Genomic DNA, 17,965 nt, shown 5'->3' with positions numbered 1-17,965 from the left:
GAAATGTTGGTTGAGAGAAGTATCTCACTTTATTTGTTACAAAGGCATGATGCTATTTTTAGTTGAGTGTTTTACTTCATTTTCTAATTCAATATTTTGGTTGATAACATACATTTATTTATTTGGATTAGATATGTGTATGTAACGGATGTTTATTTGACTCTTTCTGCAAATAAGTGAAATTCATGTTTGGTTTGGATGTTCTGATTTATTCCTAAAGGCTGTCATCGCCTCTAACGGAAAACTTACTCCAAAGTTTGAATACATTGAAAAACTTAGAGAAAGAAGGTAAGTCTTCAGACAGGAACTGTGAATATGTAAGTTTGTTTGTTTGTTTGTTATATTTGCATTTAAATGCTTCGTTTGAATGTAATTCTTATTTTAAATGTTCATCAAACCTGTTAAAACATTCTATGAGTAAGATACAATGTCTAACGATTACAGGAAAGGTGCAATAGCTCACCAGCTCTGAATTTCTAAATTGTAGAGCTTGTTAACCTCAGTTATTAACTTGGTTTCTAGTGTGCCGTTTCTGCTGTTGCATTCCTTAAGTAATCCTTTCCTAGAATTGTCATTTGTGAAGTTTGAGGATCTTTGTTCATAGTAACAAACCATTACTATGTGCTGCCTTCTGGTGTCTGCTGTGCCTGCATTAACACCTTACTTAGCTAGCATGCTAAATAGGCCATCTCCGCTAACTAACTCCAGAAGCTGGAATATGCACTCACCAAGTGGTAGACATATCTTTTCTACTCTTTTACACTAAAAACCCAATCACTCATTATGCTGAGTCTTTCTGTCTTGTTTTGTCTGGTGTTAACATACAGGTTCTTTTGAGGTGTAATCAGATGTAAAATGTAATCAACAGATATAACAGATATAATCAATACCAGTTTTACTTCTGTGCATAAATAAAAGCTAGGACAAAGACTGGAGGCAGGATATAACTGCTAGAATTCCACTGTTAACAGGGGAACCTTGACTGCACTTAGGAGTTTCGTAGAGATGATTTATCTTAAAAGAATACAATATTTTTTTTCAAGTGTCTTTAAGTAAATGAGTACAAATAACATAACATAATAACATAAAACGGTTCATTGCTTGTGACTATGGAAAAAGACAGCGTTCAAATAACATCAGATTTGTACATTTTCTCCATTTTCTCTACATCAGCAATGTCTGAAAATAGTACTGGAATATTTTTTGTCTTATCTGCTACATTAAGTAAGTTTGAAGACTAACATTGAGGACAGGTTTACTTGTTTATGTTAGCATCTACTTTACATGCCCAGGCAACAAATCTAGCTATTTAATATTGCATGTTCTTATTATTACATGTCAGATCTGCAGTTAACTTATGGCAGCTTATTAGCAAACTGTGGGTCCAGCCAGTCACTTACAAATGTAAAACATTTTGAAGCTTAGACTTGTAAGTAAACATGCCCTGTGAGCTAATGCTTTTTTCTAGTACCAAAGTCACAGAAGTCAATTCAGTCTGGCTCTGTATAAAGGAGATTTCTCAAAAACATGAAAATATAATCATTTGCACATTTAGCATTCGTCATCTGGGAAATCACATTTATAGCATATAGCATTTAGGAATGGTTTTAAATCTGCTATAATTATTTTCTCAGATCTGTTGATTATTTGTAATTGATTTGCTTATTTTTCTGCAGTCTTAGCTTTTTTTTACATGTTCGCAAGAGTTGTATTTACAAATATTTGAATGTGTTTGTTGGATCTATTGACAGATCTATGACTTTATAACGTTTAACCAATGAATATTTTTATTAATCATTAACAATCAGACTGTATGCATTTTTTTCTCGAAGGCTGTAGGAACAGCTTGCTTGGAGGTATCTCATCCTCTTTTCACCATCCTCAGTGAATCCATGGTCACCAAAGCCTTCCATTTGGTCATATTTAGGCCAGCTCTAAGACCTGATGAGTTTTTTTTCTTAACTGATCCTAAGTATAATTTTTCGAGACAAGCCATGCCATCAAATTTTTAATCCTTTTGACTGAATTTGGCTCCTTAAGATATGTAAACTTAGGGGGTAATCCTCCTGAGTGAATGTCTGCCTTTTCTTTTTTAATTAAGAATACAAGTGCCAGGCAGATCTACAGTCAGTCCCGCTGTGGCTAGAGCATTTGTGCAATGCGGTTTCCAATTAGGCCAGCGATAACAAGCCCACGGGTTTGACTCCGGGGGGGATTTGAGGGGGGTGATGGGATCTTAATCCCACAGGTCACTCTGGGTGCCTCAATCATCCAATAATATTGGTGGTGGTGCTGGTGTAATGTTGAGGGGATCCTGCCTGCAAAATCACAAACTGATTTTTTTTACTGAATCTAGCAGATATTTTAAGAAGGATATATAATTTGATTAAAAGTCCTACTCTGGGTTTTCCAGAGCATGGCTTTCATTGTCACGTTGTTTAATCACAAGTCACTACTTTTATGATGCCAGAGATTCCTTTAACAAAACAGAAAAAAAACCCAAATACATAAAAAGGAATATACATAGTAATATTTAAATGAGGCATACTCATAGGTTACCTGGCTTTTTAAATCTTACTAACAGTTAATGTATTGTGTATTATGCATTATAATATAATGTACTATAAATGCTTCTTTCTGACATTTTTATTATTTACTTCCAATTTAAACAAAAATGCACTGCCTGACAAGAAAAGTACCAACCTAGATCTAACTAAACAAATGATCTCCCATTGGAGAATTATTGCTATGATTGATTGGTTTTAATTGGGCTATTGAACCCTAAATAATACGGTGCTTCTCATTAAACAATCACAATGGAAAACATACATCCTGTCGTTGTAGAAATGTCTTACTCCATTTAGAAAGATCATATCATTGGCTTGCATTAAGCAAAGGTTGAGGAGAAGCACTGGTGGCCGCCAGGATTTTTACCTATTTTTTTCCCATGTTTCACCCACTTTCTCCACTGCTAGCCTTCCTCTTGTCTGAATTCTGTCCAATTCTTCATCAGTCATACAGTTTGCTACCTATTGCTGCCATTTTGACTTTGTACACACTGTATTGTAAATAACTAAGACATTGATTCAAACCTTTCTACACATTACCCTCTTTGACTCTCAGAGGAGGCGGACGCATCTTTCCCCTCTCCCTCCCTTATCTTCCCGGCTGCTGCTTCTATCTTTTAGTCTAGTCTCTTCTAACTCTAACCCTCAAAGAGTTTCTCAGTCTTGTTCTCTAAAACCTAAAGAATTATGGATTTGATCAACTGTTCCCGTAACGGAATTGACACCTTGCTGGGCTTGGGAGAGCCAGATTGTCCTGCGGAGACGTTTGCTGCCAGATACTCGATGGTCGATTGCGTTGTGTGTCTGGCGACACTCTCGATGGAGGACAATGAACAACATCTACCAATTTGGAACCACGATAACAGAGTTCTGGCTGATTGGAGCTGGCTCGGATCTGGCTTATCAAAGAACAAGAAGTGGCTATAGCTGTTCAAAATCCCACAAGGCTGGCCGACATGATAGGCAGGGCTGTGAGTACTCAGACTGTGTTTTGAACGCAATATGGATAACATATTGGAGAAGAACAACGGGAATTGAGATAATTGGTGACCAGTCATCAATGTTCCCTCTAATTTTTCGTGTGTCTGAGCGAACACACAAACTCCCTGAGCAGTCTCTTGGACCACTGTGAGCAACAGCACTGTGGTCACGCCAGCATCAAGTTACATGGTTTATTAAAATAATCAAATTACAGTGTTTACATTTATGTTAGCTACTTTTAATTAACTGCTTTAGCCCACTTACAACGAAAATTTAAAAAGAATCTTGTTCATGACCTGGTATGTTAACACAGTAAAAATAACTTGAATTTTGAAAACACAACTTTCTTTTTTTTTCTTTTTTTCTTTTTTTTATATAAAGCTCTGACTTGTATTATGATCACGAGTTTGTGGTCTGGGAGAGAGTCCTGTAACTCCGTCTGCAAAATACAGTATATAATGACCAATGTTGGGCAATTAATTATATAGTTACTTTTTCAAAAAAGTAACTGAGTTATGCAAACAACAAAGTTTTTGCAGCTGTTTACCTAAAAATGCAGCCAAGGCTTTTTTTTAAATAAGCATTTCAAACTATTTACAAAACAATCAGCTGTTCTGCATCAAATTTGATGCCACACAAATTATTTGTGCCCCTCCAAAAAATAATTTCTGTCCACTATGAGATAAAGGAGAACGACAGCCTGATACCTGCAGGCCTGACAACAGGAGATGTATCACTCCTGTAACACCTGTAACGTTCAGCAGTCGCCTCATTGTTCTGACACACACAACAAAACTATTGACTACACTACACACTAACTACACAACAAAACACACTAACTACACATGATTTGCGCTAAACGTCGCAAATCTCTCACATCTCAAAACACCGCCGTCACTCCTAAAACTTCCCCCTTCCTAAACAACAAAATACCATGTTGCTTAGGGGTGCAACGATACACAAAATTCACAATTCGGTTTGGTTCGATACTTTGGTGCCACGGTTCGATATTTTTTCGATACAAAAAAAATGTTCACGCCTTTTTAATTTGTCATTTATTAAAATTATAAATATATATTTTAACTCAAAAGTACAGTTTTTAAATTGAATGTCGCTGAAATAACAAAGTAATAAAAAAAAAATATATGATCGAGGAATCACTCATCTTTGGAAAAGAGAGTTTATTACAGAGAAATGGCTCTTTCCAAAATAAAAGCTATACTATACGCTTCTTCTGGGCTATATTCTCAGCAGCATATTAAACATATCAGGTCCCCATAAGGAGAATCCTGTGCTAACAGCTGTCTAAATGACTCGGGTAAAGTTTGTAGCATGCGCGCTTGTTGTTTTTGTCTGCTTCCACTTGTCTTTGCACTAGGATGATGTCAGCATAAATGTGCAGTCATATTCGTTGTGTTCTCACTAGTGCTGTCAGCGTTAATCTCGTTGAAATGACGTTAACGCCACAACACGGCAAATCTCCGTTAACGAGCTACCGCGGATCGCCCCATGCGTGGGGCTGGACGGCCAACACGTTAACGAGCTAACTGCGCTAACACACTAGCTCCCACCCATGTAATTGAGCATTGCGTGGCACATCCAACATACTGTTTTACTTTTGTCCATGACGCGCTTACCTTCAGGGTCATACGTCACATGAAAACCAAAATAATTCCAAACACCAGATCTGAATGAGGGTGGGGGAGGTTCAATTTGCCATGTTGCAAGGAGAGCTTAACTTCTGTCTCGCTAGCTTGCCCTGCGCTCACTGAATCTGCGTTCGACTACTCCGCCTAGGCTCGTATGGAAAACTATTCCACGCGTATATAAAACAGGTCCACGGCTCCGAACCATAGTAAAGGGACCTCTGGCTAATACGTCAGGTTTGTGTCGTGCTCGTAGCTGAAAACTAGCTTTACTTTGTTGTCTGGGTCAACTTTGCTAGCGAGAGACAGAGAGAGGCGTTGAAAGGCTGCTCCAACGGAACTGACAAAATATGACGGAATTGTATTGACAGCTTCGTCATCTAAAACTTTTATTTGTTGCTTTAAATGATTCGACCAGAAAACCTGTAATTTGTGTTGTTCCAGTCAAATCATACAGTTTTAAGGATCAGATGGAAACATTAATCAGAATCAGAAAGGGTTTTATTGCCAAATGTTGAGCAGGTTTACAACATTAGGAAATTGCTGCGGTACTTAGTGCAAACATACTGTCATATAACGCTTAAATAGACATAAAAATAAGAATTAAAAGTGCTAAGTAGATAGATATATACATGAGTGCAGGTGGTGATCAGTGCAAACATGATCAGTGCAAACAGATGAATGAGCAAGGAATCGGAGTTTCATGAACTGCATCTCTGGTGTTCCTTTTTTATTTGCAACAAATATCCATATCTGATATCCTAGGTATGCTGTGCTTCAGTTTTTGAAATCTCATGTTTTAGGTAGAGATCGACCGATCCGATATTACGTATCGGTATCGGTCCGATACTGACGTAAATTACTGGATCGGATATTGGATAGAAATAAAAATGTAATCCGATCCATTAAATATCAAAAAAGCACCTCACAAAACTTGCAACACGGCGTAACTCGGCTTATAACCTTAGCAAGTCGGAGCAGTATGCTCACATGATAGAGCGGCTGGGTGTATTTGGAGCCTCGCTACCAAACCAGCATTTCATCTCTGAGAAAGTTATCCCAGAGAGAAGTAAAGCAAGTGTGTAAGTTCATCTCTGAATGTTTGTAAAGCATTCCCGCGTTAAGCTTAACAACCAATACCTGGAGCGACTGCCTCTTCTTGCTGCTACTTCAATCATGAAACTCCTTAATGATCAGCTGATTGGCTTTTCTGTCGTGACTCTCTTGTTTGTTTATCGCCTACTTTGTGCCAGAAAGAGGAAACCAGCGGCTGAACAACTGCAGCACGTTTAACCTTGATAAGCTGTTGTTAGAATTTATTTAATATTACTTTCTACACCAGGATCTTTTTTTACGTAGCTAACGGCTGGTAACTGTGCAGGGGCGGATCTAGCAAAGTTTAGCCAGGGGGGCCGATAGGGCATTAACAGGGAAAAGGGGGCACAAAGACATACTTTTCTTTCTTATTCTCATTTAAAATGTCGAGCTTTTAATAAATAATTATCTGAATCTTACACCCAAAGTTTTAATCTTATGTAAAATGTATAGAAGTCAATTACTGTATATAGTAACTAATAAGTCTAATATACCCTAGTAAGCTATAGTGCTTTTTCCTTTGGGAAGGTACCATCTGTGCAGTCTGCAATTCTGTTGAAGGAAGATGTTGAATCTATTTAATTATTCTTGAAAAATAATTTAATTCTGTGCATTTTTTTTTCACACTGCATCAAATTAAAGTTGATTATGTCGATTAAGCATCATGAGGTGTAGGTATTTATTTTTTTTGCTGGGAGTTTGCAACCCTATTAGTTAGGTTGCTTAATATTTCTGCTAAGTACTCTTTAAAATACCAGAATAGGAAGGATGGAGTAGGTTTAAGTTTATTAGATTGATCAGTATTGCTGAACTATGAAATATTTTGGGTGCAGTGTATTTTTTTACATACAGGTATAACAGAATAGCTTTAGTGTTGTTGTTTATTTAAACTTGAGTATGAACTTATACAAAATGCAGCAAGATATTAAAAAAACAGTTTTATTGATTAAAAACACACTATATCGGATTCATATCGGTATCGGCAGATATCCAAATTTATGATATCGGTATCGGACATAAAAAAGTGGTATCGTGCCATCTCTAGTTTTAGGTACTGAACTCAAATCTGTGGAGTTCAGTATGTAACTTTCCCACTTGGAGGCTCAGAAATTGAAATGTTGTCATGCTTTACCATAATAACCCAGCCTGTCTGATGTTCTTAAGGGAGAAAACTCAGATCATGAAGAAGGCCGGCATGAAGCGAGTTCTGCTGTTGGGTTCAGGATATGTGTCTGGACCTGTTGTGGAGTATCTGACCCGTGATCAGGGCACCCAGGTTACTGTGGGTGAGTTTGCCTGTTAAACTTTATTAAGACTGAAATGTTCTGGGCTTTTGTGGGATTAAAATTCATGTCAGTCTTTATTGTCAAGTTTATCATTTTCAGATAAATAATGAAACCAACGGTCAATGTTTAATATTTTTATAAAGGGTTAGTTTGGTCTCTTTGAAAGTATTATGAGGAGTGAGTGATTTGTATACCCCATCTAATGGACACATCACAACCTTGAACAGTGTTAGTCAGTGTTTACTCAACTCTGCCAAAAGGTAACTGTAAGCAATGCAGGTTACTGACTGACCATGTTTTCCCTCTTAACATAGATGTATGTACTTCTACTGAGATTAAATTGTTTTGGGGCTTTGGAGATCAACAGAGTGAAAACATTGCATCAGTATACTGGTGTCAACCTTAATGCTGGTTAGCCTGTTAGATTTCTGTTACCATGTTGGACCCCAAGAAGACTTACTTCTGCAGTTTGGCTGAGAGTCAGAGGACTTTCATTGCTATTTTAAATATTTTCATCTTTAAGAAGCTTAACTGTGACTTATTCCTTTAGCCTGAGGAAGTTCACTTAGATACAGTTTATCATAAATCATATTGTTTCATCTCTAGTAAAAGTGATAAAACACTTCTAACACTACCCTTAAAGTGTAAATCTTACCATTGGGGTTCTTGTCCAACTTAGGACTTTAGGTATCTTGGTGTTATTATTATAATAATGAGTGCCATTGACTATATCTAGAAGATGGATATATTCTGGGTAGCTTGGGTAGCACAGTGCATCACGTTAACTGAGCTAACATATAAATGAAACCCTGAGCCACAATATTCATTGATAATTGCATTAAATTGGCCTAGATTACAAAGACACCACAAACTTCCAGCTGAGTCCAGCTGAGTGGCTTACATTAACAGTTATAAGCACAGTAAAGAGTACATTACTTAAAGTCTTAAAAAAAACTGAAACTGAGAAAGTTGACAAAGACCAGAAAATTATGTGTAACAGTGGTTATTGTTTCTTTGTTTGCGTTTAGCATCGATGCTATTGAGCCAGGCAGAGGAGCTGGCAGCCAAATACCCCAACACCATCCCTGTCATGCTGGATGTCAGCAGCCAAGAGGGACACCTAGACTCTCTGTTCAGAGATCATGACTTGGTCATCAGGTATAGCAGCAGGACAGATATAACATTGGTGGCAATTATTAAGTAATGTGTAAAGTTGTAATGATTTCATTTATTCCAGATGAATACTTTACCACAATATGTATTACCACAAAACAAATTCTTTTTTATTTTTTTATCATTTCATCTCCAAAGTAATTTAATGGAGCCCAGTTATTTTTGGACTGTTTTACAATTTAACATTACATTATTAGATTAAAATATCAGTCCGCTTATACTTAAGTCAACCCCTTCATCTTCTCCTCAGCTTGCTGCCTTACTCGTTCCATCCGCTTATCGCCAAACACTGTATAAAGAGGAAGGTGAACATGGTGACAGCCAGCTACCTTAGTCCTGCCATGAAGGCGTTGCAGAGCAGGTAATGATCAAGTCCACAGAAGTCTGTTAGGAATTCAGGATTACTTTCAATAAATGTTTCTCTATTATTTTCCTATGTGTGCACATCATCCTCAGCAGTATTAATAAATTATTGTAAAACATATGCATAGGATTTGGGATGCACAAATGTATAGGCAAATGTTAGTCTTGTTTCTTATTGTGTCACATAATTATTGCACTGGCTAAACGTTTGAAGGTTATGGGATAAAAAGCTGTGACTTTAAAGTTTAAACTTTGAATTTTATAATGACATTTTCTTATTTTTCTTTTGATAAGAAAGTGAAATGCATAGCAAAAATAGAATAAAATAAAACAGAAAAGATCCCCCCTAATATTATTAAGAAATATAGTCATGAAAAGTGAAAATGCATATTTACACGTTGAATGCATTTGTGTGTATTAGTGCAGAAGAAGCAGGGATCACGATCGTGAATGAGATGGGACTGGACCCAGGCATCGACCACATGTTGGCCATGGAGTGTATCAACAAAGCCAAAGCTGAAAGCTGCACTGTGAGTGAACATTGCAACACTGAGATAGAAAATCTGGCACCTGTATGTGTGCCATATAAACAGTGTTCAAACACACATGGACAGTCACACTATGGCTCAACATGGAAAGTTTTATGTTCAACACATGCTGAGTTTCACACAGGTTCCAGTTCAAGCAGACAGACACAGGCTAATGTGGAGTTTTTGAACTGGAATTTGTTTTGTTTTTTTCTTAGAAACTAGTAATGTAAACAAACAAATTGAACCCAATATTGTTCTGACAGACTGAACACTTTAAAACTAGACACAACTCAAGATTAATGATTCATGCCAGCTTCTGTCATATCAAGTGGTTAACCTGATCAGACTTTGACAGATACATAAATACAATTGTCACTAACTTTATTAAGAACAGCTGTAGACCTGCTTATTCATGCAATCATTCAGTCAGTCAGCATACAGTGGAAGCTGAATCCAATGGTTATTCTGTAAGCACTGATTTGCCAGGTTTGTTTCCACGCATGATTTTCTTTAAGCATAAACTAACCAATTATGGATCACACAGCTGCTGAATTCAGAGACCATAGGAAAAAAATATTCTCTAATTGAAAATTGTCTACCTACTATTACTCCTTTAAAGTGGACCTATTATACTCATTTTCAGTTTCATGTTTGTATTTGTGAACTATATTACAGTGACTTTGCCTCATTCAGGTTTTGAGACTAATCTTATTTAACTTAGACTAGACAAGTGCAGCCCCTAAGTTTAACCACAGACTGAAATAGCAGTTTTAACTCATCTCCGTAACGCCATACTCCGTTTAAACTTCTCTTTTGATCAGTGATGGGAATAACAGCGTTACAAGTAATGGTGTTACTTTTTTCAGTAAGGAGTAATCTAACTAATTACTGTTCCTATCGTTACAACGCCATTACAGTTAATAACAAGAAAATGCGGTCCGTTACTATTTTTCAACAAACAGACGGTTGAAGCTGTGTTCAGTTTACCGCATCTCATATCAGTTGCACAGAAGTAGCTGTAAGTAATCTGGGCGCTACATCTTTAAGCAATTGTGTTGATAGGCCACGTAAAACCAGAGTCATGATAAACAATATATATGCGTGTTTTTTGGAGTGTGTAGTTAATGTGTTGTCTTGTGTAGTTAGTGTGTAGTGTTGTGGATAGTTTTGTGTTGTGTGTCAGAACAATGAACCTGCTGTCTCCAGGTACAAAAAGGAGTGATACACCTGCTGCTGTCAGACCTGCAGGTGTCAGGCTGTGATGTTCTCCTTTATAGTGGACAGAAATATTTGGAGTGGCACAAATAATTTGTGTGGCATATTATTGAATGCAGAAGAGCTGATTGTTATGTAAATAAATTCAGACACGTGAGGTTGTGCTGAAAAGGATGAGACCAAACAAGGCAAAGTAAATAGTTTTTAAAGGTGTAATATAGAGGAAACATCAAAAGTAGTTTAAAATGGCCAATTATACCCTTGGACCCCAGAGGCTTAAACTTTTTTTTAAAGTAACGCAGTAGTTACTTTTCAAATAATTAATTACTTTTAGAATCTTGTAACTCAGTTACTTTTTTGAAGAAGTAACTAGTAACTATGATTAATTACTTTTTCAAAGTAACTTGCCCAACACTGCTTTTGATTGGCAACTCCTATTACAAAAACGCACTGAAGAGCAGGTAGGTTGGGTTTCTTCGCTTACAGATAGCCATTTGCTTGAGATAGCTCTGTAAGAATATCCTCTCTCTTTAACATCACAAAGACCAAAAATGCAAAAAACTAGAAGCTGAATATTTGGATCAGATTAAAGCCTGAACTATTAGATCACAGGGATTACTTGGTACACTGATCAGGCATAACATTATTTATTCTTCACTCGCTGTGTTTATTCACCACTTTGCCTTTAATCACTACTTATTATTAATCTCTTGCTCCTTTCCACAGGGTGTCTTTTGTCCCTTAAATCCCAACTGGTCATGGCAGATGGCTAGACCCTCCTTGAGCCTAGTTCTGCTGGAGGTTTCTTCCAGTTAATATAAAGTTTTTTCTTCCTACTGCTGCCAAGTACTTGCTAATAGGGTTTCATCTGATTGTTGGGGTTCTCTCTGCATAATTGTAGCTTCTTTACAATATAAAGCACCTTAAGGCAACTGTTATGATATATAAATAATATAATGTATTAAAAAAATATGAATAAATAGGACTTGTTTGTCCAGCATATGCCACAGATTATTAAGCTTGATTAGGTTGAGAGTTAGGGTTAGGGTTAGGGTCAAACTCGTTCTTGTCCTCCTTAAACCAATCCTGCTCCAAAAAGGCTACAGCTATTAAGGAATATTGTTTTGGTTAGAGGGTGTACATGATCTGCAACTATGCTTAGGTAGGTGGTACGTTTCAAAGTAACATCCTCATGGATGGCAAGACCCATGGTTTCCCAGCAGAACATTGCCCAAAACATCTCACTGCTCCCATGTCTTGTCTTCTTCCCATATGCATCTTAGTGCCAGGTGTTGCCAAGGTAAACATTGTACCCGGCCAGCCACGTAATGTAAAAGAAAATGCAATTCATCAGACAAGGCCACTGTCTTTCATTATTCAGTTTCACTATTGTCCAGTTCTGATGCTCGGGTGCCCATTGTTGGAAACCATGCATCTCCATATGCAACAAACTGTGATGTACTTTGTATTCTGACACCTTTCTAATCAGCAGTACGTTTTTCAGCAATTTGAGCTACAGTAGCTCGTCTGTTGAATCAAACCAAACAGGCCAGCCTTCTCTCCTGATGTGTATCAGTGATCCTTGGCTGCCAGTGACCTGGTTGCCGGTTAACAACTATTCCTTGCTTGGACAATTTTGTTAGACATTTCTGTAAAAAATTACATTTGTTGGTATCATTATAAATACACTTTAGTGCATCCAGATAGTATTTACAGTGCTTTACGTATTTGATATTTTGTCATGTTACAGCCTTATTCAAAAAAATATTAAATTCACATTTTCCAACAGACATGAAGCTTAGTATTCAGACCAAAGAGTTAAATCTTTGTTTCATTAGGCCAGAACATTTTGCCTCTAATGGTCAGAGTCCTTCAGGTGCCTTTTGGCAAACTCAAGATGAGCCCTTGTGCATTTTACTGAGTAGTGGCTTCCGTTTGGTCACTAACATATACCAGCTACTAGATATTTTAAGTACTTTCTGCATATCAACAGTAGCTTTAGCTGCATTTTTGTGTAGCTGTCTGATCATTCTTTATGCATTGAATACATTTTAGGTGGAGTCCTACAGCTCATTCTGTGGTGGTCTTCTTGCTCCTGAGTGCTCAGACAATCCTCTTCGTTACAAGTTCAGCTGGAGCCCATATGGTGTCCTCCTCAACACTATCAGTCCCGCTATTTTTCTCAAAGACAACCAGGTATGGATGTCTCAAAAGACCATAAATTGTTAATATGTTTTTTTTATTATTATTTACTTTCAGTAAAGATAAGATTTTTTTGTCTTTCTTTGAGGTGATAAATGTCCCACCTGGTGGCTCTCTGATGGATTCCACCACTCCAATGGATTTCTTTCCAGGTTTCAACCTTGAGGGATTTCCGAATCGTGACAGCACGAAATACGCTGAGCCATACGGCATCCAGACAGCACACACGCTCATCAGAGGAACTCTGCGTTTTAAGGTACAACACACATAGACAAACTGCACATACAAATACAACTGCTATACAGAATTTATTATGCTTAAGAAATAATTAAATTCAATATTAGATTGTAATTATAATCTGTAATAATCTAATATTGAAATTATAATTATCTTTGATTATAAAAGGCATAAATAGTCTCTGAAATGCATGAGTTTTGGACTCCCCATTTTGACACCTCAGTGTTAGCATTTTGGCACCTACCATGTTAGTTTTTGAAGACAGGAGTGACCATATTAAGACACGAGGATGGAGTTATCAGTTAACACTAACCAAACAAAGCCACATCAGTAATAAGTGCCCAGAACATTAAATCTCACTACAGATTTGGCAGTGGTACAAAATGAGCTTTAAACTTAACTTGTACTACAGAAGTACAAGTCCTACATTAATCATCAGCGTGGCCAATCAGTGCACAGCAATGGTATCACTGTGATCTTGAGGTGCGCAAAATAGACATTTTTCTGTGTCCACGTAACTTTGCAAATATCCAGCACTCAGCAAAATATTTAAAACCTTTTCCTTCCGTGTAACATAATCCCCTGATTAAACCTGAAACCCAATTTATTTTAACATATTTTGGTTACCTCCGTTCTTGTCCTGTTACTCAGGGTTTCTCGAAGGCCATGAGTGGTTTCATTAAACTGGGTCTAATCAACAGCGATCCCAGTCCCATCCTGCAGCACACGTCATCACCAGTTTCATGGGTAAGAACCTCTTTTAGTGTTCAAAAGCATCCAAAGATGTGGGCGGAAAATAGTCAGTTAACAGTGCACCCTGCTTCTTTCTGTCATTCAGTTTAATGTAACAAGCTGCTTTGAAGCTCTTGACTGTGACAGTAGAGCCTATTACAGTTGCTGTTTATTAGCATCAAGGCTGCAGTGAGCTGGGGCACTCTGGCATTGATGAGAGTATACAGCAGACAATATTTGTCATCTGCTATCTGTTCGACAAGAAAAAGCAGCCTTAGTGCTCCGTGTTTGGGTTGTGTTTATCAGAAATCAAAAGCTGGTTGATGATGATTGATGTAACAAGGGTTTTCTCTGAAAACACTCAGAACTTTTTATCTGAAAAGACAATTCAAAGAGAACCAAATAAATAGCAGCCCACCTACAAAATGTAGCCCTGAAGTCTCATGATTCATTAATGTGATGCAGTGACTTGTTTCTCTTCTTTCTACAGAAAGAACTCCTCTGTCAGCAGATGGATTTATCTTCTTCTGTTTCCCAAAATGTCTTTGAACAAGCTGTATATGAACACACAGGGCAGGATGACTTCAGGATGGACACTCTGAGATGGTGAGAAGCCACCCTGAAGTAAAAAAAAAGAGCTTCTTTTAGTCAACTAAAGCTAAGCTGTCTCTCTCCTATTGTGTTTTCAAGATTTTAACAAATTTCCTTTTGGTACCATCTCTCTCATAGTGTCCATGGGTCCTTTAAAAAAAGTCTTCAGATATCTCAGAAACTAAATCACTTTTCACTTTCAAGCCTTTCTGATTAATAGAAATGGGGGAAAGGGAACAGTAGAATAAAAATGTGAGGGACGTCAAGACTCTTGAACCTGAGAATGGCTGCCATGTATGTTAATATTTTTTTCAAACCAGGATTAGGCTCTATATACTACTGAGTCCAGTGGCCTTATAATCTAATTAAAAAGTCTAATGACAACAAGGATCTGTCCTGTGTTTGCAAAAACAGGCCTGTCCAGTAGGACACAATAAGAAAACTGCACTTGGGCCTGGCCTCTGTGCACAACATTTCGCTGATTAATTTATGGGTCAGTCAGTCATTTGGGGTTAAAATGAATAGTTTTGTAAATTTTGTTCATTTTGAGCCTCGTATCTAGTGTATGCACACTGGCAAATAACTAGCAGTTTCACAGGCAGATCTATCGCTCACTCATTACATACGGTTTCAAAACACGAAGATGAGGGAGGCTTTAAAACAGTACTTCATAAACCAGTGAGTGATGTCACAGCGCCTTTTATTGTTTATACCAGCGGTCCCCAACCTTTTTTTACGCCACAGTTTAATGCCAGACAATATTTTCATGGACCGGCCACTAAGGTGTCACGATAAATACAACAAAATAAAATGAAGCGACGAACTGTGGTACTTTGTAAATATAATAACTAGTTGTGTAACTTTATTAGCAGCGTCCTACTGAAATGCGCCAACAACACTGAGAGTCACATCCTCCTCTCTGCCCCTTAATGCTCTCTAGTTGCTATGGTAATGCGTAAATATTTATTTCAAAATAAGACCTATAACTACAACACGGGAAAAGACCCAGGGAAACCGAGTTAACAATAAAAATCCTGACAGCCATAAATTTCACACCCGAGCCTAAATTCTCACAGTACCAAACAGGCCACGGACCGGCCTGGGGGTTGGGGACCACTGGTTTATACCATCTATGGTTTACACTGAAGCTAAATGCAATGTTAAAACTCCCCTTATTCAATATATTTGGCCAGTCTGAAACCATGTGAAGGTAAAAGCTTGTATCATATTGTCAGTGTGTGAGAATTGGCACCTTTCAGAAGAGTCTCGTCCTTATCAAGTCAGAAAGTGATTATCAAAAGTATAAAGATGAAATGAAGCCTGAAATAATTTGAATTGTTTTGTCATTTGGTGGAATCCTGTACTACTTTAGCAGACATCCAAATATCTGGTATATTCTTTTGTGATTGATACTGCTCTTCTGAGTTTGCGTTGTCCCTATACACAGCGCCCCAAGAGCAAGGCTATGCATCTTCTACACACTTATTACTGCCTGCCTAACAAGTACACCTGAAGTGGTGTAGTATGCACAATCATCAGTTTAAATTAGCTTTTCCAAGGGTCTCTTCAGACCAAGGCTTCATGCTGTCATTGTTCTCACAGTTCTGGCAGTGAATGCAAGAGGGTCACACTGGCATTGAAATGTAAATTCCTCTGATGGTAAAGTGAACTGTTGGAAACATTCCATCTGTGTTGTTAAAGGGTAAAAAGCAAGCCGCTTGCAGCTCACATTGAAAGACTTGTTGTTCATTTATTCAATTCACCAGCAACCCAGCCACAAAAAGCAAATGCTCATCTCTTTAGATGTAGCCAAGGACACGTGGGCTGCCGCTGCAGTGTGTAGGGTTATTAGGGCAGAGTAATTATCTTTCGAGCCCTAAGTATTGTTTTGTAACGGTTATGTTATTTTAATAACCATTTTTTTATTTCTGCAGCTTAGGGATGCTTGGCGATGAGCTAGTGCCCCATGCAGAGAGCATTTTGGCTGCCCTTGCAAAACATTTGGAAACTAAACTTTCATTCGGTGAGCTCATTAATACCATATTAGAAGAACAGGAGTATTAAATGTGACACCAAGTGTAAAAAAAACTATTGCCTCTTGTCATCAGATAAGGGAGAAAGAGACATGATCATTCTGAGAAACGATGTGGGGGTTCGCTATCCAACTGGAGAACTAGAGACCAAACACATCAGCCTGGTGGTGTATGGCGACCCCACCGGCTTCTCAGCCATGGCCAAGACTGTTGGATACCCAGCAGCCATTGCTGCTCGGATGGTTCTTAACGGTTAGTGATTTCACTTTTCAAAAATGTTCATTTTCGTTGGTCTTTCACTTTACAGAGAGCATTCAAACTATGTTCAAACTAAATTTAGTCACCAACCTCATTCACTGAATATTAGATAAATACTTGAGAATATAATGTTACCGGCTCTCTATACTTACTTTGTAGGTGAAATCAATACAAAGGGTCTGGTGGTTCCAATGGTGAAAGAGATCTACGAACCAGTGCTGGCCCGGCTGAAAGAGGAAGGACTACACTTCATTTCCAAAAGCACCCTGCAGGAGTAGAGCTACAACATCAAGAAGAGCAAATGACTGTAAATTCTAATCTTGTCTACATTTCATGTCATTAATCGACCTTTAAACTCTTCAGACAGATTCTGGCTCACCTACCTGCTTTCATTCTGAGTTTATAATAATACTCTAACATGCCTACCCAGGAAGGTTGTTTGCTCCCTGATTTTTTGAATTCACAATAAAAAGTTATCTGAAGCATTGTAGATTGTTTTGTTTACCTTGTTGTACCTTCTTGTGTGGGCAATCTTATTTCCATTGCCAAATAATGCTCCCAGTACCATCTGATAAATCCAGCAATTTCTTTTATGTATGTGCATGTGTGTGGTTGTTACCTTGACAACTGTTCTTTCCATTCCATTTCAGGCTTGGTGTTAAATTCAGTGCCAAGTGCCTTTATCCTGCATTCTTTCTAATGGCTGCCAGAGGGCAACTCCTCTTTTTGTGTGTGATTCTATTGAAGTCTAGAATTACCCTCCTGTGACCTCAGCGAACACTTTACTGACTGATAACAGTCGATAGTTATTGAAAGCAACATGAAGCAGATTTTGTCCCCTATTAGAGTCACAAGACTAGTGAGAACTTTATGTAGTGGTTAACACATTTAACTTACACAAGAAAGATCTCTGCTTGAAACTGGTAGTACACACAAATCCAGCTTCAAGGAGTCACAAGCTCGTGCTAACTGAAGTCACTACAGGACTTCATGTGATGCAGTTAAGTGACCAATTAAATAAAGATAGCGGAGGGCATTACACAGCAGTTGTTTTGT

At 37.8% G+C, this 17,965-nt stretch overlaps 1 protein-coding gene across 3 annotated transcripts in view; it reads left to right on the top strand.

Annotated features, from left to right (window-relative positions):
* Positions 1-17,387, top strand: part of aass (aminoadipate-semialdehyde synthase) — a 128,884-nt gene extending 111,497 nt beyond the window's left edge. For all 3 annotated transcript variants that reach the window (XM_085359525.1, XM_085359526.1, XM_085359527.1), the window contains 12 exons: positions 221-288; positions 7,454-7,575; positions 8,604-8,733; positions 8,999-9,109; positions 9,533-9,641; positions 12,912-13,052; positions 13,147-13,314; positions 13,947-14,042; positions 14,518-14,633; positions 16,553-16,641; positions 16,727-16,903; positions 17,069-17,387. In XM_085359525.1, the coding sequence (XP_085215651.1) occupies positions 221-288; positions 7,454-7,575; positions 8,604-8,733; positions 8,999-9,109; positions 9,533-9,641; positions 12,912-13,052; positions 13,147-13,314; positions 13,947-14,042; positions 14,518-14,633; positions 16,553-16,641; positions 16,727-16,903; positions 17,069-17,187 (1,446 nt within the window). In that variant the 3' untranslated portion in view covers positions 17,188-17,387. The remainder of the gene's footprint in view (positions 1-220; positions 289-7,453; positions 7,576-8,603; positions 8,734-8,998; positions 9,110-9,532; positions 9,642-12,911; positions 13,053-13,146; positions 13,315-13,946; positions 14,043-14,517; positions 14,634-16,552; positions 16,642-16,726; positions 16,904-17,068) is intronic.
* The last annotated feature ends 578 nt before the right edge of the window (positions 17,388-17,965 follow it).

The sequence above is a fragment of the Diplotaxodon limnothrissa genome, linkage group LG7 (assembly GCF_057381915.1).
Source record: "Diplotaxodon limnothrissa isolate DT_005_m linkage group LG7, D_limnothrissa_male_GT1.1, whole genome shotgun sequence".
NCBI lineage: Eukaryota > Metazoa > Chordata > Actinopteri > Cichliformes > Cichlidae > Diplotaxodon > Diplotaxodon limnothrissa.
Note: the sequence above shows the minus strand (reverse complement) of the source record. Positions and strands in the feature narration are given on the sequence as shown.